We start from the raw sequence: 26,588 nt of genomic DNA, 5'->3' as shown, positions 1-26,588 counted from the left end.
AAAGCACTACTAACTCGTGGCATATAAATGGAAACTTAATTGTAATTAATAAATAGTAGCAGGCATTGCAAGATAGTATAATATGAAGGAAAATCAGCCTGTATAAGGTTTATTAACTTAAGAAATTTGAAAGACTTTATGGAGAGAACAGGATTGGGGAGGATTATATACCTGTGGGAGCTCTTCAACATATTTTGAAGTGTTTAGATAATACTAAATAGATCAGCAAAATTGGGTACTGTAGGCATCCATGCTTTGCTTTCAAAACAAAGGGGATCTTCTAATCCATTAGATGCCCTTATTTATTTATTTATTTTATTTTCCCACTGTACAGCAAGGGGATCAAGTTATCCTTACATATATACATTACAATTACATTTTTTTCCCCACCCTTTGTTCTGTTGCAACACGAGTATCTAGACAAAGTTCTCTAGATGCCCTTATTGCAGAGAATATATTCCAAGAGGGAAATATTTTCAGTGATTTTTTTTTCTCTAATTAAACACTATAAAAGTTGTTAACCTCCTTGGTTTCAAGTTTTAGAAATACAGCATCTATTAGGTGATTGAGATTTTTTAAATGCTTTGGATAATCTCTATGAACTTCATTGAATAAGGTCCTTCCCCCCCTTAAACATCCTTTTTCTCTCCCTATTCTCATTCCTCTGCTTAGTCAAGCAACTGTTCTTTGGGGGAGGGGGAACTTGTCTGCTCCCCTTCATCCTTTTTCCCATCCACAGCTTTCTAATCTTTCCTCAAGAGCAACGTTGTACTTGTGTTTTCCAAAATAGAATACTCAAGGTTGAAGCAAAGCAATAATCATAATTTATAATCTCTATAAGGGAAACAGGTGGTTTTAAAACCTAAGGGTGGCTGATGTGTACTTTATCACAGGTAAATATTTAATAATACATATCATTTTTGTGCAACTTTTTTCCTACATAACCATATTTAACTGAAGCCAATGGATTTGCATCTGTTAAGGATTTGCAAAAGAGTATCCTTTAAGGCTCTGAAGGGAGGTTTTTTTGTTTTTTTTTATTTTGGTTTTTGGAGGTTTTTTTTGTTTGTTTGTTTGTTTTGCATTTTAGGGCCAGACCTAAATTCCCAGGCTAGGGGTCCAATCGGAACTGCAGTTGCCTGCCTCCGCCACAGCCACAGCCACTCAGGATCTGAGCAGCGTCTGTGACCTACACCACAGCTCATGGCAACACTGGATCCTTAACCCACTGAGTAAGACCAGGGATCAAACTCAAATACTCATGGAGACTAGTCAGGTTCATTACTGCTGAGCCACAACGGGAACTCCCTGAAGGGAAGTTTTAAGAAAGCCCTTATAAATATTTTCAGCAAAGATGAATCTTGTGGAAACTTAGGCTTTGAGAATATTAACAGTAGTATTCCTGTTAACATTCTCAGAATAAACTCTCTATTTTATTGGTCATGGACCTACCTGAGATTGATATGCCTTTTTAGAAGGAAATTTATTACCTAAAAGTTATTTGAGGGGGAAGTAGAGAGATGGATGACAGCAGTTCATTGTAGGAGACAATTTACTTTCTCTTGCTGCCTGTCCTCCTGTCCCCTACCCCCCCACCATCCCCACCCCCACCTCCTGGTCTTCAGGTTTAAATTACTGGGTCCAAATTTCCTGTGACTGATTCTTCTTATCTTAGAACTTTCTAACATTATCTTTTAATAGAGTTGGTGGACTCCTCTGATACACTGACTTAAATCTTTTATTTAACTGCAGATATCAAGACCAAAAAAAAAAAAAAGTATACCCTAGTTAACCCATAGACTTGTTTTTAAGAGCAAAATACAAAAAAAGCGAAACTGTAGGAGGTCAATGGTCTTTGTTCTCATCTTTGGGTGGCAGGATGCAGGGGTGGGGGCAGAGGAGGCTGCTCGGATTGGAGTCAATACAGTATTGAAGTCCGCCTTGGCCTCTGGAATCTAATTTTGTGGTGAATGGTAGTGCTTTGGGGGAAACTGTAGAAAGTACTGATAGTGTTTTAAAATGAGATATCCTCTGATTTCACTGGAAAAAATGGTTTCTGACTTATTTCTTCTCTGCTGAACTGACAACCATCAAACATAGGTAACTTGGAATAAATTCACACTTTCTAATATTTTTAGAGTGTGTGTCTACATCCGCTGCCACAAGGTAAATGTAGACTTTATATATAAATTTAAAATTTAACTCAATCTGAAAGTTCAATCAGAATGTAAGTCATTTGTCTTCTACCCTCTAGCTCTTAGCCTTGAGGTGTTTGTCTTTGTTATTGTTATGGTTGTTAATACTTTTTAGTTAAATATGAATTGCATGCATTGCTGTTAAAAAGTCCTTTTATTTTAGGGGAGCCAGGTGTCTCCACTCCCCTCCTCTCCTTGAATATACTAGGGACTGAAGAGCTATGATAATCTTGGAAATCCATATGCCAGGTTGTCCTTCAGTCCTTCTGTCACTTTGTGTAATTCTCCTTTAGCTAGTTTGCTTTGGCAGTAAAAACCCCACATGCAGGAAGACAAAAAGTTACTGCTCACTCATTATGCAAAGTATGCTTTGCAGGAATTGGGGCATCAAAAATTGGAGGACAAACACCAGTATGTAAAAAACTCCAATAAGACTGACAGTGTTTGAATCCTTAAGTACAAGACATGACCATTACATATGAACTTTATGACAGAGTGGGAAGAAATTGGGTTTCACACTGTTGGTGATAGTTTAGGTTGCTTAGGAAAAATGTTTCTTAATCCTGTTTTGTTAAAGATACCAGGGCTCTGCCAAGAACCAATAAAGACTAAGTTATTAGCTTTTGGATTTGAAAAATCCCTCTAAAATGAGACTTTTCATCTTTTTTTTTCTATTGTCCATAATTAGGTTTTTATAATACAAATTATAAAGGAAAAAACCTTTACTATCACTTTAATGAAGGACATTGATTCATAAATGGCCCCTAATTGCTCTACTTAACAAACTGCTGTTGAAATACATATATATTTTATTTCAGATAAAAATGAAAGTTATAAAATGAAAAATGAAACAGCTCTACTCCCAATCCTTCCCTACAAGATAACCATGAACAGTCTTAAGTCCACAGCTGTTATCTAAAACTGACCTAGCTTTCTAGAAGAATCAGTGCTTTCCTCTTTCAGAGGCAGAAATTAAAAGTTCTCACTATCAAGACTGAAGTGTTAGTGTATGAAATACTGCTAATAAAGGCAGGAAAGGTTTTATGAAGGGGAAGAAGACAGTCTGCAAGAGAGCTGCTCAAGACATTTTTAGTTACTTGTCACAAAGGCAGCTGTACCTGGGAGAGTCTGCTTTCAGAAGGTCAACTGGCAAAGCAAGGGATAGCAATAATAGATAACATCTATTAAGATCTCGTGTATTTTGCTAAGGTTTTTGTGCATCACTTTGATTCCTCAGAACAACCTCATGAATACATTGTTAACACAGCTTTTCAAATTCAGACACTAAGGCTGAAGAGTGAGGTCTCCCTTGGCAAAATTACACAGCAATAAGTATCGGGATTGGGTTCAGGCTCCAGCCATCTGATTTCAGCACCCATCTTCTTAGTCATTACTTTATTCATGAAAAAAGTTACAAATTGTATCTTAGGGTAAGCACTGATTGAGAACCATGTCATGCCATCAGCACCTTGACTTCTACTACTTTGGATCACTTGAAATCTGTTAAAAGCTATTAGAAGAACTACCTTCCTAGAAAACAAATGCATTCATAGATATCTTTACTGGTCCCTTTGTTCTAGTTATTTAGGATGAGAGAACATTTTAGATTTAAAGAGAGTTTTCTATTGAAAGAAATTTGAACAGCTTTGGTGTTTAAACAGTTTAATTTCAGCCAGAACAACTCATTTCCCTACCAGAGTGTGATTTCATGTCTTTTCAAGGGTTTTCAGTGCAGTAATTTTTAAATGCTTTCATCTGAGTGTCTCTTCCTAAAAACTAAGAAGAGTTTGTTTATCATGAATTGCTATTTCTCTTGATTCTTCTTGGAGAAAGTCTGCCAGACCTTCCGATTTTTTTGAATTGCTTTTTTGGCTAGAGGAGAATGTGAAATGACACAAGTGAAACTTATAAAGGTTGATTTTCTCTTCCTGGAACCAGTCAATAAGTGACTCAGTTGAAAGCACGCTGGACAGTGTGTTGCTACACTAGTTCAAAGATGCTAGAGAAATACAGTCTTGATCTGGAAGTAGGGAAGGCTGGATAGGAGTTAGATAAGGGAAAGGTCTTAACCACCAGACCACCAGGGAACTCCCTGGTAAGGTCATTTTGGATAAAGAGAAGTAGAGGAGGTGGCTTTAATCCAAGCTGGAGGTAGGACTGTGTGTGTTGGGACATGGGGACAGACTATGTGTTGTTTTATGGCCTGATAAATATTTATTCGGTCTCTGCCTGCCGTTCCTAATACAGAGCTTTTAAAATCCTTGTAATTTCCTGAGTGATAGGGGTGCTGGGAGCATCCATTGTTCTAATATTTGGCCTTTGACTCCAGTTGCTGACACAGAGCTCCTGAAACCCTTGTATTTCCTGAGTTATGGGGAATGGTAGGAGCATCCTACACAAAGTTCCTAAGTCCCTTGGAATTTCCTGGGTGGTAAGAGCACCTTTTGTTCTAATGAAGCAGCTTTTGATGGGCTCCTGGGTAGCTTCAGGATTCCCCCAACAGGTGGGGTATATGGAATGGAGATTCAAAGATGACTCAGTTTTCTTATCTGAAACAATGCTAGAAAAACTGGTGGAATCAGGGAGAGAAAAACGTTATCAGGAAAAAGGATTGGATTTTGAAAATAAAGGAAATCTGGTGTAAAATGGTCCTTAGGAAAAATGGAAATACAGGCCTATATTCTCAGTCTTTCCCTTGCAAAGAGTACAGTCTCTGTGGAACCTATCCCTACCTTGTCTCCAGTATCCCTATAATTCTTCTCTTCCTCAAAGATGCCTCTCAGATATCATCTAGATTTGTAGATAATTTATATGAAACTGGATATCTAAAATTTTTTGAGTCTTTACCTCTTTGACTTTTATAACAAATTATTTTTGTCTTTTACTAAGTGTTACCCACTTTACATGCACCAGCTTTACTAGCATCATTTCTTGAGACCTGTTTGGTATGCAGTGTGACTAAGTTTACTGTCATTTATTATCAGAATAAGTAATCCGTAAAACAGAAATTAACAGAATCTCCCTTTTAATGCATATTCTTCCCTCCATCCATTGGGCAGTAAGTTAAATACTTAAGCACAAAACAGCTATATATTCTATAAATATGTATAGAATATGTATGTACATAAATACAGAGAAATGACTTGGAAGGATGTGTGTACATTAAAGTTGCTAAGAATGGTCACCCCTAAGGACTGGAGTCACAAATGGTAATCAGAAGACTTCAGCTTTTTTTTATTTGAATTTTGATGAAAACATATGCATGTGTGTTATATAATTTTAAAACTTTAATGGAAAGAAGAAATGAAGTATTTTCCATTTTGTTTTTACAGAATAAACTAAACATTTGCTTCCTGGTAAGCTTATCTCTTCTAACTGCTTAAAATAAAGATTTTGATAGTGGGTTAAAACTATATAAAATGTTTATTCCCTGCCTTCGTACATAGAATAGTACACAGATGCCGTCAAAAGCAATTAAAGTGTATGATTGTCCTTAGTTCCTATACAAAATGCTCCTTCCTGGTGCTGAAGGAATTTTTGTGAGACTTAAGTATTTTTAATGGTCATTAGTTGCTGGCGGGTACTGGTTCCTCACTGCTTTTTCCCTCCTCTTTTTTAAATAAGTTATACTCTTTATTACAAGTTAGGGAATTATATCAGTATTAAATGAGAAAATAGTTATTAATGAGTAAATGGTAAGAGTGTTAGTACATGCATTTTAAGAGTTCTAAGTCCTCTTTGCCTTTCTGGGATTCTAGGCTTGTGGTAGAACTCTGAGTTACTGAGTAAATAGTTTCTGAAAAGAGACAATACAGTTGGAAATTGCATTCCTGATGAATAAATCAAACGCTATTAAAATGCTCAGGTTCAAGTAACTTTTAAAATTATTTGAGTTTTCATGAATGTATTTAGTTAATGATTCATCATGAAAAACAATGGTGACTTAGTCAGTAGGAGCTTTTTTGTATGTTTTTGCTTTTGAGTCATCTAGCAAAAGGAAGAAAAATTCAAGCTCAAGCTTGGTTGTGGTTTTCACTGCATCTTTTTCAGAGTAATGAGCTGATGTGTTTTTTTCATCACCATAGCAACCTACCCAGTTTTTGCTTTTGATTTACTTACTATACACCAATCATTAGGCCCTGGAGGGTTTAGGAAAATCTTTGGGAATTAAGTTAAAAGGCTGAGAAATACTTTTGTGCTATGTATAGTTTTCAAATGCCTGTATTTCATTAATGTTCTTCTGAAACATCTGGATACTAGTTAGCTCAAAATAACTATGCATTAAGTTAATATCTCTAGATAATCAGAGGTGTGACTTCAAAGTTCTATTACCAACCCTTCTTCTGAGTTTGCCAAGTTTGATAAATAGTGAACATTGTCAAGGGCAGTGTTTCTTTGGTTTTCTTTGATGTACTGAAAGCACAGATTACTCTGTCAGCTGTGATCCTTCATTTTAGACCCCGTTTCTAATGACATCAGTCCTGTGGTCAACATTTTTATGATCACCCAATTCCCTTTCCAGTGTTGCCAACCATGGACTCCACCTTCTCCAAAAAGCATCTACTTCCATTATTACATCTGTCCTTCAAAGACCCAGTTGATCTCTTTCCAAATGCTGGTAATGCTAGTGTCAACATAGGCTAATGGTGCTCTAAGCCTTCATTATACCAAAAAAAACTATAATATACTTTTCTCCATTTCTGTAATAAATTTGTTCCTTCTAGTTTCTATCCCTGTGCCCCATCCTATCCCTGTTGGTCTTGCTTATCCTTAGCCTTCTCTGCCACAGGAAAGGGGAAAGGCTTGGTTTTGTAAAAAGTAAAAATATTCCTACTGCAAATATGATCCTTCTTCATTTTGGTTTAAAGTATTTTAAGTTTTTCCAGCTTTCTTTTATGCATATGTATTTGGCTTTATTGAATGACTTTGTCTTTCACTTTACTATTTGAAATTCAGTAGGCATTCAGAAATGTTCCCCATTTTTTTCAGAACTTTGGAGTATATGTCATTTTGTCCTTCATTGTGCTAATACCTCCCAATCCACTGAATTTACAAATTGAACAAAGAATGTTATCTTTTTTTGCAGTCATATTCTTAGCTTTCATTAGAATATGGTTAAGAATTTTCAGGTTGCAGTATATTTTTTAGTAATTAGCTTTGGCTTCCAATCCCAGAGGAGAAAGAGTAACTAGCTTTCCCTTATATTACTGGAGCCCATTACTTGTTTCAGGTATTTAGTGCAGTGTTTTGTTTACTGGTATATGTTGAGAGGCTTTTTGTTTGTTTGTTTTTCAGATTAACAGCTTGAGTCACCCTGTACTAGTAGATCTGCCAACTTCCAGAAGTAAAAACATTCACATATCACTAATTAATTAGAAAGTTAAAATAAAAGCATATATCTTCTTTTTAGCCCAGGTCCCCTCTGCATTGGATTCTGGGTCCTTCTCTGTCTCCATCCTTAATAAGGACTTATTTCCCTGACTGTTCTGGTACTTTGCTTTTAGTCCTCCCTTGCCTCGATTCACTAGAAGTCTTCATGGGTTCATAGCCTGCAGAAAATGCCAATGGAGCTAGAGGTAATTGATGTAACTACTTCTCTTCAGTGTCTTGCAGTTGAGTTCTAAATGGGTGTGGCTAAGAAAGAAAATTTCACTTTGCAAACAGGAATTCCTGGGTGTCATTCAGTGAAAATATGTTTTTTGTTACATGCACAGATTCTGACTCATATCATTCCAGGACTTCTGCAATAAAATAGACATTTTGTTTATACCTTTTTATAGAAGAGGGACCTTATGTCTAATTAGCATTTATGTCTACAATGTTAGGATTGCTGTTTGATTTATGAATGTTACTATTTCAAGCTTGTTTTATTATTAATAATTAGCTTTTTTTTTTTTTTTTTTTTTTTTTTTGGTCTTTTTACGGCCACACCTGCTAGGGATCGAAGGAGCTACAGCTGCTTCCTACGCCACAGCCACGGCAATGCAGGATCTTTAACCCACTGAGTGAGGCCAGAATCAAACCTATATCCTCAAGTATAATAGTTGGGTTCTTAACCTGCAGAGCAATGGGAACTCTGATTTCAAGCTTTTTTTTTGTTTCCTACTGAATGTATTAGTTATAAGCACTGGGTAAGGGAAAGTAACTTCTCCCACTTAAAGCAAGGAAAGAGTTCCCTGTTGGCTTATCAGGTTAAGGATCCAGCATTGTCATTCCCATGTCGCAGGTTTAATCCCTGGTCTAGGAACTTCCACATGCCATGGATGTAGCCAAAAAAAAGAAAGGAAAGGCAATATAACTTAGTAACTTAGTGACTACTTCCACAGATTCTAAGAGAACAATGAAAACAGTTCAAGTGTAATAGGAAAAATACTGATTTTTAATAGTGTACCATTTTACCACCCCCGTAAATTTGTCTTGAGAAGTAGTAAAAATGAAAGTTTATTGAACTGCTTGTTTAAAATCTTATCCATTTAGACTTTAAAAAAATAACTGTGTGGGAGTTCCCATTGTGTCTCAGTATCCATGAGGTTGTGGGTTTGATCCCTGGTCTTGCTCAGTGGGTTAAGGATCCAGCGTTGCTGTGAGCTGTGGTACAGGTCACAGACACAGCTTGGATTTGGCGTTGCTATGACTGTGGGGTAGGCCAGGAGCTGCAGCGACAGTTCTGCCCCCAGCCTCGGAACTTCCATATGCCTCAAGTGCAGCCCTAAAAAGCAAAAAAAAAAAAAAAATTGTTATTTACCACTTCTTTGTAACGCTGAAAATATCAGTGATAGTGGTTAAGTTTGCAGACACTATGCCAGCTGCCTCATACACATTGTCCCAAGCAGTTCTGGCATGAAGTGTAAGAGCATTGTTTGCATCTCTAGAGGTGAGCAAGGGCAGATGTCCCCAGCAGTTGCTTTGGGGCTGGATTCACTTGGTTAGGAAATGCTGGACACTGTACCCAGCCCAATTCTCTGGACTAGTATAGTTTCCATTAAATGATATGCCTAATAATGCCTGTTCACTAATAACTATTCATTTTAGTGTTTTAATTAATTTTTTTTGGCCATACTTGTGGATGCCAAGGAATGTATGTCCATACTACCCAAAGTAATCAACAGATTTAATGCGATGCCTATCAAAATGACCAAGGCATTTTTCACAGAACTAGAACAAATAATCCTACAATTTATATGGAAGCACAAAAGATCCTGAATAGTCAAAACAGTCTTGAGGAAAAAAGAGCAAAGCTAGCAATATCACACTCCCTGACTTCAGACTATACTACAAAGTAATCAGGAGTTCCCATTGTGGTGCAGCAGAAACGAATCCGATTAGGAACCATCAGGTTGAGGCTTCTATCCCTGACTTCACTCAGTGGGTTAAGGATCCAGCATTGCCATGAGCTGTGGTATAGGTCACAGACACAGCTCGGATCTGGCATTACTGTGGCTGTGGTGTAGGCCGGCAGCTGTAGCTCCTATTAAACCCCTAGCCTGGGAATCTCCATATGCTGCAAGTGCAGCCCTAAAAAGCAAAAAAAATAAAAATTAAAAAAATTTAAAAAATAAATAAAATAATCTGCAAGGGTGTATTGTAGAGTACAGGGAATATAGCTAATATTTTATAATAACTTTAAAGCATTGAAGCACTATGTTGTATACCTGAAACTAGTAAAATATTGTAAAGCAACTGTATTTCCATTAAATTTTTTTATTAAAAAAACCAACTTTTGTTTTAAAAAACAAATATTTAGTCTTAGAAATTTTTAATTTTTTTTTTTCCTGAAATACTTCTTAGTCCCTGGTGCTTTTACTTTTTGAGTGCCTATTAATACATGCCATTTTCTGGATTAGGCACCAAGAATTAAATCAGTAAGCAAAAGAAAGTCTGTCCTCATGGTGCTGTCTTGCCTGGGTGGGGAAGCCAGAGAGTAAACATAAAGTCCCTGGGACACATTAAATAAGGTAGCAAGGCCTAGAGAATGCAGATGAGAAAGAGGTGCTATTTAAATGGGATGGTCAGGGTAGGCCTCTCAGAATGAAGAAAAATTTTAATAGAGACCTGAACAAAATGGGGAAGCAAGCTGTATAGCAACAGCTGTCTGCTATATGCAAACAAAAAACCCTGTCATTACTCATTCTGAAATTTTAATAAAAGTAAATTTATTCCACAAATAATCTGGAAACCCATTATATGCAAGATACAGTTATTATAAGAGCTCTGTCCCATCCCCCCGCCCCAGCCCCTTTTTATTTTTTGGCCATGCCTATAGCCTATGGAAATTCTCTGGCCAGGGATCAAACCTGTGCCCCAGCAGCAACCGAAGCGGCTGCAGAGACAACACAGGAACCCTTTACCCATTGCACCACAAGAGAACTCTTCACTTTTCTAAGTATATTCATTTTATTTTTCTGATAGGCCAAAGTTTCTTTATGATCCCATGCAGACAGATAAATTCTCTAGAAACATGTCATTTATGTTTAGATAGATTTTTTTCTGAAACATACAAGAACTCAGCTTTTTAAAGTGGCTAGTGAAGCTTTTTCAAACTGCCAGTCCATGAGCATACTATAAAGCAAAAACTGAACTTCAGCACCAGTCTTTTTCTCTTAAATATGGGAGTACTTGAATCAAATTCAGGGCTCATTCTTTCTGGGTGTCTAATTAGCAGCTTTTTTTCTTTTGACTTTGATTTTAATCATAAGCTACTTTTAAGTGTTTTTAAAAATAACCAGTGAAAAGTGGACATTTTCAATTTCTAGCACTTTTTTTCAACATGCCAGAGGGGTGTTCTAAATACATCCCCTTCTTTCTCACCCCCTCCCTTTTTTTTTTCTTTAACTGCCAGGTATCCGTTACAGCACTGATGTGAGCGTAGATGAAGTGAAAGCACTGGCTTCTCTGATGACATATAAGTGTGCAGTGGTTGGTAAGTGATCTCCTTTGTTGCTACCTAATAGTAATTCTTTGGGGAAATATTTTTGCATACAGGGCTATTTTTAAGATGTTAGAGGAGTACCATGTCAGAATGTTTTTTGTTTGTTTCTGTTTTTTTCTAGATTGCACAGCTTAATGCTTACATCACTTTTCAGTTATCTTAATTAAGATTTAGTCTTTTTTTTTTTTTTTTTTTTTTCCTTTTTCAGGTCTCACCTGTGGTATATGGAAGTTTCCAAGCTAGGGGCCGGCCTACACCACAGCCACAGCAACATGGGATCCAAGCCGTGTCTGTGACCTACACCACAGCTCATGGCAATGCCTGATCCTTAACCCACTGAGTGAGGTCAGGGATCAAACCCACATTCTCATGGATACTAGGCAGATTTGTTTCCGCTGTGCCACAACAGGAACTCTTTTAAGATAATCAATGATACAGTTTGTTTCCTTTTTTTTTTTTTTTTTTTTTTGCTTTTAAGGGCCGCACCCACAGCATATTGGAGATCCCAGGCTAGGGGTCTAATCAGAGCTACAGCTCCTGGCCTATGCCACAACCACAGCAACACCAGATCCGAGCTGCATCTGCAACATGCACCACAGCTCACAATGCCAGATCCTCAACCCACTGAGCGAGGCCAGGGATCGAACCTACAACCTCAGAGTTCCTAGTCAAGATTCATTTCCACTCACCATGACGGGAACTCCGACTTAGTCTTCTTTTAATGGGGAACTTTTTATAGGAACTCATTGGATTTTTCTTAGGCATAGATCTTTGCTTAAATCCCTTTCTATACTTTGTAAATAAGACCATGATAGAAGGGAAATAAATATGCTGTTATATTTTAGAGGTATTAAGGCACACAGATTAAATATGCATTGTAATTTGTTTATTAGCCTTATAGTTTCTGTTCACTGGAGTTTTAATTAAAATACAACAAGATTTTAGTATTTTTCTTGTGGCACAGCAGGTTAAGAATCCAGCCATGTCACTGGAGCCACTTGGGTCGATGCTTTGGTGCAGGTTTGATCCCTGGCCCAGAAACTTCCTCATGCCTTGGGCACAGCCAAAAGGGGAAGAAAGTACAATGTTGTAGAAGAGATCATTGTGGATTTATTTCTTGCATTTTCTGAAACTAAAGTTTAAAGGGGCATACATTTTTAAAATATAACTGCTTTTTGCTTTTTTATTCTTTTACCCTTTATATGGAATAACAACTTTCAGCCTTCTCTTTCAGATGTGCCATTTGGGGGTGCTAAAGCTGGTGTTAAGATCAACCCCAAGAACTATACCGTAAGTATGGAATTGACATTATTTCACATGGTACATTTACAAAGGACTTGAAATTACTGGGCTCTGTGTATCCCTACCTATACCAGTGAAATTCATGGTTCCTGTTGCTTTTAAAAGAAATGGAAAAAACAAGTAAATAATTAACTCATCGAGTATTTTGCCATATAAAAGGTCACCTGCTTATACCAATGTCCTTTTTCATTTTCTTACTTGGTTAAAAGGTAATTTGTGTACCTTCATATTATATTTGTGCTTACATTATAATATATATTCCAAATATAATATATTTTATATATATATATATTTATATAAAGTTATATATTATTGGAGTTCCCATCGTGGCTCAGTGGTTAATAAATCCGACTACGAACCATGAGGTTGCAGGTTCGATCCCTGGCCTCACTCAGTGGGTTAAGGATCCGGCGTTGCCCTGAACTGTGGTGTAGGTTGCAGATGCAGCTTGGATCCTGCATTGCTGTGGCTCTGGCGTAGGCCAGCAGCTACAGGTCTGATTTGGACCCCTAGCCTGGGAACCTCCATATGCTGTGGGTGCGGCCCTAGAAAAGACAAAAAGACAAAAAAATAAAATAAGGTTTTATATATATAACTATGATTTGAGATTTTTACGTTGGGATCTCAAGGTTTTAGTGACATATCTTAACTAATTAGGTAAAATTTTTATTGTTTATCCTATTTGTTGCTTTTATAACATTTAAAATGGATATCCCTTCTTTATGAGTTGTTCTGAGGATCACACAAAGAAAATGTTCTATAAATAGAGAATAAAATGCAACTGTTATCTCCAAAAGTGGTTTTTCCCTCAAATTATTTTTTCATTATTATTTTTGTTTTCACTTTTTTTCCTTGACAGGATAATGAATTGGAAAAGATCACAAGGAGGTTCACCATGGAGCTGGCAAAGAAGGGCTTTATTGGTATGTATTGCTATGTAGGTTTCTGCAGAGTGGAAACATCTAGAAAGTAATTGTCTCAATTCAAACTCCTGCTCTTTCTATACATGTGTAGATAGATTTACCCTTTTCCTTTGAGAAATCGAGTTCTGTGTTAAATATGGTGAATATACCTGGGCCTATTATGATACATCTCTAATAGAAATTCTCAATATGCCATGTAGACACCAAGAGGCATCACTTCCACCTCTTCTCCTTGCACAGACATAGAGAAAGGCCCTTGATCAGTATAACAGCATTGAACATTCTCTATTGTTACATCCAAAACGATTTTAAGAACTGAGTAATACCTGCAATATAAATAATTTTTCATATGCAAAAAGCAGTTTTACAGTAGAGTTCCAAAAACAGTGAGAAATCTGATGCCCTTTGGACTTGAAGGCTTATGCAGGCCTTTCCTTTAAGCCTTGGGCACAGGCTAAGAGGTGCAGAGGCTCATGCTGACTTACTCTGCCATCAGTGGCTGATTTTGAGCCTTTCTGGGGCTCCTAATATTTGTTACTAGGAGTTTTTGCCAGTCAGACTAAATTTATGAGGGTACTAGTCTTCGTTTGCTTGATGTTTTTGTATTATGCTGTTGTCTATGTGTTCTTTTGTGTGAGAAGTGAATATTCTTTTCTCTGATATAAATATTATTTAATCTTTGATTTTTCAAGCAAATTAAGTCTATTTCATTTGTTTTAGAAAGACTCTGATTTGTTTTAACCCAATAAAATCATTTAATAGAATTTTGGGAGTTCCCGTCGTGGCGCAGTGGTTAACGAATCCGACTAGGAACCATGAGGTCGCGGGTTCGATCCCTGGCCTTGCTCAGTGGGTTAACGATCCGGCGTTGCCGTGAGCTGTGGTGTAGGTTGCAGACGCGGCTCGGATCCCGCGTTGCTGTGGCTCTGGCGTAGGCCGGTGGCTACAGCTCCGATTCAACCCCTAGCCTGGGAACCTCCATATGCCGCGGGAGCGGCCCAAGAAATAGCAACAACAACAACAACAAAAAAAAAAAAAAAAAAAAAAAATAGAATTTTGCCCTTTTAACATAGTTAAACTAAGAAGACTCACTAAAACAGGAAAGAAAAACTATTTTCCTGTACCTTCTGTTTTTCTTCTTCAGTATTCTTGACACTGATGACAAGTTCCTATTAACTTAAGATATACTAATTTTGAAAATTGCCCCATTTAAGTAACACTAGAACTTTACTAGATTTGTCTGTCTTTCATAATTTAAAAAGCGTTTGGATTTTTTTTTTTTTTTTTTTTTTGCTTTTTAGGGCCACACGCACGGCATATGGAGGTCCAGGCTAGGGGCTGAATCGGAGCTACAGCTGCTGGCCCACACCACAGCCACAGCGACATGGAATCTGAGCCGTGTCTTCGACCTACACCACAGCTCACAGCAATGCCAGATCCTTAACCCACTGAGCAAGGGCAGGGGTCGAACCCGCAACCTCATGGTTCCTAGTTGGATTCGTTAACCACTGCGCCACAACGGGAACTCCAAGGCATTTGGATTCTAAAGCATCCTCCCTAGCACTGTTGTGAGCTGTGCTTACGTAGTCATTATACAGGGGAAGTGCAGTTAAAATGAGTTGAGGACCTCCTTTACAGAAATAATTTACTAATTCTGATAATCTTCATAGTTTATTTCCAACTTAATTTTCTCTATATTGACAAGAACCTTGTAATTCCAAAGGTTACAGAGTGATTCCTTGAAACATTGAAAGCTTAAATATTAGCAATTTGATTTTTTTGCTTATGTGCAAAAATCCACCATGCAACTAAACTAACATCTGGGCCCAGAAAGCTTTGTAGCATAACGAGAAGGCAGTTGGCATTCTTTCCCCCTCTCTAGGGCACTGAACTAGTCCTGAGCAATTTTGGAATTGATGTCCTTTCTGTTATTTTCTGACTTTCCTCTCCTAGAGAGTTTCAGATAGTGAGTTAGACCCTAGTCTGGGTCCTGCCCTGTCACATTGTGTGAGTTTAGGGTCAGCTTTTCAGTTTCTGCCGAAAGGTCATCTGGGGTTTGAAAGGGGTAGCTTTGAATCTATAGACCTATATGTAGAGTGTTGCCATCTTTTTTTTTTCCGGTCTTTTTAGGGCTGCACCCACAACATATGGAAGTTCCCAGGCTAGTGGTCAAATTGGAGCTGCAGCTGCTGGCCTACGGCATAGCCATAGCAACAACACCAGATCTGAGCCACGTCTATAACCCACACCACAGCTCACAGCAACTCCGGAACCTTAATTCACTGAGCAAGGCCAGGGATCAAACCTTCATTTTCATGAATACTAGTTGGATTTGTTAACACTGAGCTACAGTGGGAGCTCAAGTGTTCCCATCTTAACCATACTGAGTCTTTCAGACCATGAACACTGAACATCTTTCTAGCTGTTTAAAGATGTTTTGTAGTAAGTATTTTATTCTTTTGATACTGTTCTAAGAGTGTCAGTGGTATGCAGTATTCTTATGAAGTCTTTATTATCAGGATAATACTTAACTATTATGGGATCGAGTGATGGCAAAAGTATTTGAGAATTTGCCTGTAATTCAGGAATTACTTGTAATCTCTGCATCTCTATATACATATGTTGGTTTTACATGGAGTAGAAAACTCATAAGCCTAGTAATTTTTTGCATTTGGGTAAGGGGAGCTCTCTCACTTTGGCATATCTAGACTAACCGTTTTTGGAAAACAAGTTGTCATTATACATTTTTGGTTGACAAACCGTGCACCTCAAATGTGCCACCTGCTAATAGATTTTCTCTGAATGGAATTGTTACTTGGGGCAACAAGAATATTAACTTGGTATTGCTGAAAACAAGTACAATACTTTTGTAGATACCTATAAAAGGATTTGGAGCGATTTGTTATTTATACAAATTGAAGGAGAAAAGCAATATGATTAAACAAATTTACTAACTTCCAATTGAGTTATGTCCCTGTAAAGGAATGGAAATTGTGAGAAAATGGGAACAGGGAAGGACTTTTTCAGAAGATAAGGCTAGAATATGCCATTAACTGACTGTTCCAGGCAGGAGGGGTGTAGGGGATGAGGGCGGGTAGGGGAAGTTAGATTTCTTGGTTTGTAAGACGCCTAAGGAAAAGAGAACTAGGACATAGGAGGGTTACAGATTGGGTGCAGAAGGAGGAGCAGGATTGTATGGAGCAAAACTTTGGGCATTTCAAAGTTGTCTTCCACCAGTTCTATGTTCGTTACATCAAACTTGTGCAAAGAAATAAATTTTCTAGGACTTAGGCCCCTAAAATGTAAAGGAATATTAAAATGGACCTTATTCTGTTAATTCAAGTAATGATTATAGAAAGAACTTAAGTACAGCTCTTAGAACTTTATTTGGGAGACAGTAGCTTAACCATTTTAAAGTTGTATTATTCTTTTTTATGAAGATAGTGTGTTTATATTTTATAATTGAAACAATAATCAATATAAGAAGTTATAAACAAGGCTGAAATCCAAACACAGTGAAAAGGTTTACATATCTTTCTAAACATCTGCATATATGTTTATGCATGGGAATATTTGTATATTGATTATGTGTAAAAGAGAATATTATGTGAATGGGACTTATTATACATGCTGTGTGAGACCTGCTTTTTCCCGCATGTATGTTTTGGTGATGATTCCAAGTCATTTACATGGATATACATCATACTTTCTAACAGCTGCATAGTATTTCTTGGTATAAGTAGACTGTATTTTATTTAACTGACCCACTAGATAATTAGATTGTTTTTTGTTTTGTTTTGTTTGTTTGTTTTTCTATCTTTTCTAGAGCCGCACCCACAGCATGTGGAGGTTCCCAGGCTAGGGGTCAAATTGGAGCTACAGCTGTCGGACTATGCCACAGCCACAGCAATGCCAGATCCGAGCCGAATCTGTGACTTAACACCACAGTTCAGGGCAACGCCGGATCCTTAACCCACTGATTGAGGGCAGGGATCGAACCTGCAACCTCATGGTTCCTAGTCAGATTTGTTAACCACTGAGCCATGACAGGAACTCCATATTTTTTATTCTTACTGTTTTGATGGACTTATATCTATGTTTCCTGCCTTTACAGATTTGAAACACATTTTCATTTGAGATCTTACTCTGGACATCAGTTTTGTTTTGTTTTGTTTTTAACAAGAGAACAAATCTACACTTTTTTTTATCTATTTACTTTTCAATAAGTTTAAATCCTTGAAGGGTACAGCATCACATGGATTCTGTATCCATTGGCCTTAGCAAGAAGGTTGACTCAGAATTTGGCATCAATCATGCCACTGTTTCCATGAGGAAAGTTACTCTTTCCCAGATTACTCTGGTTTTGTTAGGTTTTCCACCAGGAGTTCTTGTTGCCTTTTATACATAAGTACATCTCTTGCCTAGATAGAATTCAGTTTCATCTCAAGCATAAACACCTTAAATTTTGTGGGGGTTTTTGTGTTTTGTTTTGTTTTTGCTTTTTAGAGCTATAGCCACAGCATATGAAAGTTCCCAGGCTAAGGGTTGAATCAGAACTATAGCTACCAGCCTAGCCATAGCCACAGCAACTCGGGATTCCAGCTGCCTCTGCGACCTACACCACAGTTCACACAATGCCAGATCCTTAATCCACTGAGGAGACCAGGCATCGAACCCACATCCTCATGGATCCTAGTCAGGTTTGGTAATCTGTGAGCCACAAAGGGAACTCATTCTGTGTGTGTAAATTTTGTACTGAAACATTTAATGAGTATTTCTGTGACTTCAGTTAGTAACCTTGATGAAACCTAAAGTTTTCTACCCATGGTAGTATTGTCGTTATAGGGAATTGTAAGAATCTATGTGTTTTCATCTTAAAAACTGGTGCAATGCCCTTTCCCTGTGCCCCTAGGTCCTGGCATTGATGTGCCTGCCCCGGACATGAGCACAGGCGAGCGGGAGATGTCCTGGATTGCTGACACCTATGCCAGCACCATAGGGCATTATGTGAGTACCTAACCTACTAAAAGCCCTGAGGGCTTCATCTTCTGTCTTCCAGAAATAATTGTTCAATTGATGATATGTACAAGAGAATTCACTGGGTTTTTCTCCTCTCCTCTAGCAATACCTTGATTCATATATTAATTTACTTCTGTCTGTTTTTAAATCATAAATGTAGTGGTCTTGGATTGAGCTTTTTACTCCCTATCCTGGTGGGACCCTCGAAGACAGATCACCTATCAGAGCCGGACGAATTGTAAGAGAGTAGAAGGGAAATAAAGAAGCATTCAATTCTGCTTTTCCCTCAAAGAGCTTTCACTTAGAGGAACTAAGACACATAAGCAGATACGATATGGAGACAGTATAATACCAAAGTAGAGAGTTTCTGAAAGAAGGCTTCCTGGAAGAGCTGTTTGTTTGGGTCAGGGCTAGTCCTCAAAAATGGACAGAATTTAAACATGGAGATTTAGGGGATAGGAAGAGAAACTGTAGGGCTCAAATTGTCTGAACATAAGGCGCATTTAGAAAGGTAATAGAAAAATGAAGTAAGTAAACTCAGAAAAAGTTTGAGTCCTAGTGTTTGTCTTATTTTTGGCTACACCCACAGCATGTGGGAGTTCCCGGGCCAAGGCTTGAACCCAGGCCACAGCAGTGACGAGGCTGGATCCTTATCCTGCTGAGCCACAGAGGAACTCCTTCACGTCCTAGTGTTTTTATTTTACTTGCTAGTCAGAGAAGATCCTTTGGTGCTGACCTTTCTTTAGGGGAGAGGTGTTAGCTGCAGTGTTAGGCTGGAGCAAATAGATGGCCTCCACAGTGTCAGCATCTGCCTTCACAACCTGGGAGCCGTAGGGCTGGTGAGGATCATTGACTCATGACAGAGGTAGACTTGGCAGGACTGTGCTGCATGTGTGGGACCAAGAAAAAGGCCAAGACTGAGTGGGAGAGGGCCAGGAGGACTTGAAAATTCAGTCTGGGGGACTGAGCAGAAGTAATACCACTAATAAAGAAAGAATACATGACAGCTGTCTTTGAAAGGGATGGAACCTTGAAAAATAAACATTTAAAGAGTAGGAAGAGAAAGTGAGTTGAAAAGACATTTTGTTACCTGAAAACTGTGTAACCTCTTTGTAGGTGTTGAGCCAGAAGACACAACTAAGCCAGAGATGAGGAGAAGGAAGGATCTATTACTTGCAGCAAGTCAGAACACTGGGGGTCTTTCCCAAAGTGTCTCTCCAACAGTAAAATTGAGCAAGTTTTAAGCCAAGAGTACCTGCATGTTCATAAAGGGAATATGCTGTGGAGTCCAAGCTTTTGTTAATTAATTTACTTTTTTTTTTTTTTTTTTTTTTTTGCCTTTTTGTCTTTTTAGGGCCGCACCCACAGCATATGGAGGTTCCCAGGCTAGGGGTCGAATCAGAGCTGTAGCTGCCAGCCTATACCAGAGCCACAGCAAGTCGGGAACCAGTCCGCATCTGTGACCTACACCACAGCTCACAGCAACACCAGATCCTTAACCACTGAGTGAGACCAGGGTTCATTAACCGCTGAGCCATGATGGGAACTCCAGGCTTTTGTTAATTTAAATCTCAAGGGTCAGGGAAGGTCGTTATCATCATCCTTTAGGTTCCAGTCAGTCTATCTGGTGGTTGAGCACTTAATTTTTAGCACTGAAACAAAAATAGGAGTCTTTACTTTTTCTATTGTTACTTTTCTTGCCTGTGACAGTCAGTGTTTCTGAGTTCTTTTTTTTACCTTAAGACATTAATTACTGAGACCTGTTCAAGGACAAACATTGTGCCCAGGCTTATATCACAAAATGGCTTAGGCCTGAACTGGCTTCTCTTAATGTCAAGAAAACCATCTCTTTCTCCAGGGACCCCCCCCCCCACTCTTATCTGCTTATAATTTAGCTTAAAATATGTATGAAATACTTACTGCATGCGAAGCTTAAAGTGCAAGCAAGGAGTTCAGTATAACTGGGATAGAGGCTAGAAAGAAAAGTTTTGCTGCTATGAAAAGAATACTGGGAACCTGACCACATCTCTAGAGTAGGATCAGAAAAGCCACCTTGCGATACAGCCTTCTGGGCTGCACTCTGAAGGTGAGTAGACCTCAACCCGCTGAAGAGGCGCTGGGCAAGTGTGGAGGCAGAAGGTAGCACCTGGGTACAAGTCCTGCCATGAAAAGAGGTGAACCTAAGAGACTAAGAGAAGACTGTGGTGGCCAGAGTAGAGAAGCCGGCAGAGGAGGGTCGGATCAGATTCTCCTCCCCCTGTCGGCGACAGCAAGGACTTCCAGTTTTTGTCCTAAAAACAGAGGGAAGCCAGTGAAGTGCTCGTTGTAAGCAGGTGTGTGACACAGCCAAGTGTGCATTAGGCGCTTCACTCTGCCAGAGATGGGGCAGGAGACTACATGGGAGCCCAAAAGAGAGGTGATATTGGCTTGCCTGTGTTGGAGAGGAATGAATAGATTGAAGAGTGATTTAGGGGGAAAGCAATTAGTTACAAAAAAAAAAAAAAAAAATGAGAAGCTCCAAGAGCTCCACTTGTGGATGCTGAGGGAGGGGGTTTCTGAGAAGAGGCCAATTCAGCAGCTAGATTGTTGTGTAGAAGAGTGAGATTGGGGCCAGACTGCAAGGGAGGGTGTGTTTAGAGAGGAAAGTAGGGCATGAAGAGTAGCCTTCACTTAAGAAAAATGGTGCTGGAAAGGAGACAACATGAATGATGCCAAAGAGAAAAGTTTTTGTTGTTGTTTGGCATGTTGATGGGGCTGTGAGCCACAGATTCATCTTTTTTTTTTTCTGTTTTCTTTCTTCTTGGCAAAACTATGTGTATCCACCTAAGATTTGACACAGTTGCACTACCGGAGTATCAATTGTAAGAAAGGAATGTGAAACTATACTTGTAACTTTATGTATCATTGAATTAAGTGCTAACCTTAGAAATGTCAAACACATTTTCCACATGCCTGTCCTCAAGTCACTGGAGGGGCAGATGAGAAGCCTTGAGGGTAGCCTAGGTGTTTTGTTTCATATCCATAGTAGCACCATACACAGGTGAGCTCACAGGGTTAACTGGAGATTTCAAAACCACACCCAGGGGCTGCCACACTGCTGTGCAAGAAGTAGAGGTTGGGGTGATTTAATGAGGGGATTGCTCTGCTGACTGGATCCAGATTCATCTTTAAGGACCCTAGTGGAAAGATCAGCCTCTGAGAGGGATAATAGGGGCTATGGCATCTGTTGTGGTGGTGTAGTGTGTACTTGGGAGCATGGGCAGACACCTTGGATTCTAGAACTGGCTCCTTTACAGATCAGTTCTGTGACCTCTGGCAAGTACCTAAAACTCTCTGTGCCTTGGTTTTCTCATATGTGAAATCACAATAATAATGACCTAATTAATGGAACAGTCATGAGGATTAAGTGAATAATAGTATAATGCAGCCCTCAGCACAAAGTAAATATTTATAAATACTACATCAGCTAAATTCCACAAATCCCCTGAAATAAAACAGGAGCAGTATGAGACACTTGAAAGAATTTTGGTTTTGACTGCTATTCCCCAAAAGATTGCTTTTCCATGTCACCTTATGTTAAATGAGCTCTGGGTGTTGTCTCCTTTTTAAGCAAGGCATTGGATTAAATAGTACAAAGCAGTAGGCAGTACATTGTTATTCATAGCTCATTCCCAAAGGTGACTGCAAAAGAAAGTTTTGTGAGGCACTGCCAGCTAAACCTTGGCCTAAACACTGGTAAAAGACGCTTAATAGGAGATTCAAAATCAGGGCCTAGGGTAAGGAGTCACAGTTTTTGTACTTGTTTTCAGAGAAGTAAACGAGTGAACCTGAACACGCAGCTCCTTTTGTCCAGCCTCGCCCGGGAGTGTGGGCGCTGGAGAGCGTGTTCTCTGCCCACCAGGGCTTCCAGGACACTTGGGTATGCTGGGCAGCCCACAGCCAGCCGGCACCATGCCTGACCTCAGACAGGATTGCTGGATTGCTGTCAGCTGCACTCATTGCATTTTCTCTGTTCAGAAGCATTTGGCACTAGGTTTACAATTCTGTATTCATAAGTGTTAACTATTCATGAAGAGAAACTGTGGGAAAACTACAAATGCCATAAATCACTTTACTAGGCTTTTTTTTTTTTTTTTTTTTTTTTTTTTGGGTAATTATACAACTAATTCTAAGTTCTCTCATAAAAATATTTAAACAGTCCCTTTTTAACTTACCCAGCTAGAATATACATTGTGGGATAGAGGGTATGGTATGAAGTAAGGCAGTTTATCTTGTGGGTTTGTTTTGTTTTGTTTTTTGGTCTTCTTGTCTTTTTAGGGCCACATATGGAGTTTCCCAAGCTAGGGGTCGAATCTGAGCTGTAGCCACTGGCCTACACCACAACCACAGCAACACCAGATCCGAGCCACGTCTGTGACCTACACCACAGTTCATGGCAACACCAGATCCTTAACCCACTGAGTGAGGCCAGGGATCGAACCTGCAACCTCATGATTCCTAGTTGAATTCTTTTCTGCTGCGCCACGTTGTTTTTGTTTGTTTGTTTGTTTTGTTTTGTTTTACTTTATCTTGTTTTACATGGGTAGCAAATTGCTTTAACAAATTTATTAAGTAGTCCATGCTTTAGCCACTGATTTAAAATGCTTCTTTCATTTTATATTGATTTCCTATGCATAGTAAGACTGTCTCTAGGTTCTCCTCTCCCACCAATCAATGGGTCTATTCTGTTCACTATTCTGGTTGCTACAGTTTATAGTTTATTTGATGACTTGGAAGGGAAACCCCTCCCAAGCCCCTTTCTTTCTAATTATGCTTGTTTCTGAGCCAGAATATGTGTCAATTCAAAGAGTACAGAAAAGTGTAGAGTGTTACTCTGGAGCTCAGCTTCTTAGAACTGTTCATTGCTGCAGAAGGTACTCTGCTGACACCTGGGCATGGGCCTCTGTGTCTCACCCTCATGGACCCTTTTAATTTTTAACCTCAGGTGATACCATACTATACTTACAAAAACTATATATGTAGTATGGAATATGCTATATATACAAAAACTGTATATAGATAGAATTTCTGGGTTAATGGATATTTTTTATTTTGATAAATATACCAAATTGCCTTGCAAACCTTAGTTATTTTGTCTTTTTTTTTTTTTTTAACTTAATGAATATTTTTGTTAATCCACTCTTAGGTGAATTTTTAGGGTTCCTGTTTTAAAAAATGGCATTTTGGAGTTCCCACTGTGGCACAACAGGATCAGCAGTTTCTTGGGAGGGCTGGGTCATAGGTTCGATTCCCAGCCCAGCATAGTGGGTTAGGGGTCCAGCATTGCCACAGCTTAAGCTTAGGTCAAGACTCGGACCTAATCCTCTAATGGAGCTGGCTGCCCGGGAACTGCATACACCGCAGGGCAGCCAAAAATTGGGGAAAAGAGAGAGGGAGGGAGGAAGGAAAATTCTTTAAAAGTGGTGTTTTATTGAATTTCCAGATTAGTTTGACAGAAAAGTGTTTTTACAGTGTTGAGTCCCATTTAAGAACACCATAATTCCTCTTCCTATTAGATTCTGTTTTGGGGGCATACGTGCTCAAGTCTTCTGGTAAATTTTAAGCCACTTATAGGTGACCCTGACTTAGTTGAACTTAAACATTTTTTGAAGAAATAATAAATAGTTTTAAGCTGAACTATTTCTACTTTTGTGATATTGCTCTTTGTACTAACTTGAGTTAAATTCCTGAAAATTCCTGTGTTTCTCACATCAGAAAATACAATCTGCTTTAGATTTTCTAGGAACAGAAATTTGAAAAAGGGAGGCTTATCCCTGTTGATAAAAGTATACCTTCAATATACGCACTTCTATTATGCATATTAGTCAAATAAGAATGTGTTTTGATTTTAACCCTTCTTTATTGCAGTTTATCATAGAAATTAACCTGACATTTCACCTTTTTCTTGCAGGATATTAATGCCCATGCCTGTGTTACTGGTAAGCCCATCAGTCAGGGTGGAATCCATGGACGCATCTCTGCTACTGGTCGTGGAGTTTTCCATGGGATTGAAAACTTCATCAATGAAGCTTCTTACATGAGTATTTTAGGGATGACACCAGGGTTTGGAGATAAAACATTTGTTGTTCAGGTAAAATGTTTGCTTTCTTAAAGAATAACTTTCTTAAAGAAACACGTATAGCATGTTTTTCAGTGTTTTTAGATTTGCAATTTTTAAAACTTATTCTTTAGATCTCAAGTTTGGGGATGGATGCTTATAGAGTAGTACATCCTTTATGAACCTTGGTATGATTCATGTGACTAAACCAAGTAAATTATCTCTCAGACATATATGAAATTATCACCAATTTCTTTTGTTTAGTATTTAAAATGAAATTATATAGAGAAAGGGACATCTCTTATACTATTAAGTGTATCCATAAGGGTTTGCAGGAAGAATTTGCTTGAGGTTTGATTAAGTTACTTAGAGGGAGCTAGATTAAGTTGAATACTACTTTAAAATAAAACTCATATTCCTTCTAGGTTAGTGATTTTTCATGACCATAGAACATTTGGTCATCAGGGTCTGAGGTTCTAGGTAGCGTGGTTGACCACTGCCATTTCTTTATGAGCCAGCAAGGCTGCATCTAACCACTTTAGAATGTATTATCAAAGATGACAAAGAGTTGAATTCCACATTCTTACACATAAAAATGTATTGTTAGAGAGAGATCATCTAGTACATTTTTTCTTTGTCAGGGATTTTGAGAATCCTTTTCAAAGCTAACAAAATGTGTATTTTGTACCATCTGTGCTAGGACTTCAATTTCTGTTTCATTCATAATTGTTCTTCATAGGGATTTGGTAATGTGGGACTGCACTCAATGAGGTATTTACATCGTTTTGGTGCTAAATGTGTTGGTGTTGGTGAATCTGATGGAAGCATATGGAATCCAGATGGTATTGATCCAAAGGAACTGGAAGACTTCAAATTGGTATGTTAATATAATATCTAATAATCTGATATTTGACCATCCGAATATTGTAAAGTTGAAATAAGTCTTAGTGAAAGCTATTTCTACTGCCTTTTTTTAAGTGTTAACTCAAAAAGCTCTTAATAAATGAGTCTTTATATCATAGGCACTAAACAAACATTTAAACTGTGATACAGCCATTAATTCTGGTTCTCCATCAATTATAGCAACATGGAACAATCCTGGGCTTCCCTAAAGCAAAGATCTATGAAGGGAGCATCTTGGAGGCTGACTGTGACATACTGATTCCTGCTGCCAGTGAGAAGCAGCTGACCAAGTCCAATGCACCTAGAGTCAAAGCCAAGGTGACAGCATGATGGGTTCAGTCTTACCAATGTGGAATGATGTGGAGTGTCATAAAAAATATCTATGGGTTTCCTCCTTTTTAAAAAAAATAGCTTTATTGGGATTAATTTACATAGCATACAATTCCCCAAGGGTACAGTTTAAAGTGGAATTACACTTCTCTCCAACAGCCCCTTCCCTATATACACATATCTCTTGAGCTCAGTTAGAGGGGACTTGACCGTGTTACTGACATTTCTGTATGTTCCTAACTTTCTTGCAGATCATTGCTGAAGGTGCCAATGGACCAACAACTCCAGAAGCTGATAAGATTTTCCTGGAAAGGAACATTATGGTTATTCCAGTAAGTCATCTGTATTTGCCAAGTTTTATATGTACTTGGAAACATAACTGTCTTTTGCAAGAAACTGGAGGGGAAGGAGGATTGCTGGTTTCCCAAGCCTTAGTGAATTCATCTTTATTTTGCTTTTGAGAAAATAAAGTAGAGGAGTTCCCACTGTGGCTCATCAGTAAGGAACCCAACTAGTATCCATGAGTATGTGAGTTTGATCCCTGGCCTCGCTCAGTGGGTTAAGGATCCAGCGTTGCCATGAGCTGTGGTGTAAGTCATAGTCATGGCTTGGTCCTACATTGCTGTGGCTGTGGTGTCAGTTGGCAGCTGCAGCTCCAATTGGACCCCTAGCCTGGGAACTTCCATATTGCGAGGGTACGGCCCTTAAAAAAAAAAAGAGAGAGAGAGAAAGAAGGTATAAGTGTGGTTAATATAATAAGCCTGTCTGTCAGTACACTTGGACTTGAACATTTTCTTCCAATTTCAGGCTTTTTCTTGCCTAAGTATTTAGCCCTCTTTAAAATCCGGTTATGTAAATGTATAATGTGTTAGAAATACTATTAAATTCTT

At 38.5% G+C, this 26,588-nt stretch overlaps 1 protein-coding gene across 1 annotated transcript in view; it reads left to right on the top strand.

Moving 5' to 3' along the window:
- The window catches only part of GLUD1 (glutamate dehydrogenase 1), a 36,548-nt gene that overhangs the window by 2,710 nt on the left and 7,250 nt on the right, over window positions 1–26,588 (top strand). The window contains 8 exon segments of the mRNA NM_001244501.2: window positions 11,035–11,115; window positions 12,359–12,414; window positions 13,286–13,349; window positions 18,262–18,356; window positions 24,319–24,498; window positions 25,205–25,342; window positions 25,549–25,686; window positions 25,950–26,030. Coding sequence (NP_001231430.1) covers window positions 11,035–11,115; window positions 12,359–12,414; window positions 13,286–13,349; window positions 18,262–18,356; window positions 24,319–24,498; window positions 25,205–25,342; window positions 25,549–25,686; window positions 25,950–26,030 — 833 coding nt within the window.

Source organism: Sus scrofa, chromosome 14, assembly GCF_054392235.1.
Source record: "Sus scrofa isolate SSC_HxYL_T2T_F1_AM1 chromosome 14, Sscrofa_HxYL_maternal_Yorkshire_Landrace_v2.0, whole genome shotgun sequence".
Lineage (NCBI taxonomy): Eukaryota > Metazoa > Chordata > Mammalia > Artiodactyla > Suidae > Sus > Sus scrofa.
This window is presented reverse-complemented; position numbering and strand designations above follow the sequence as displayed.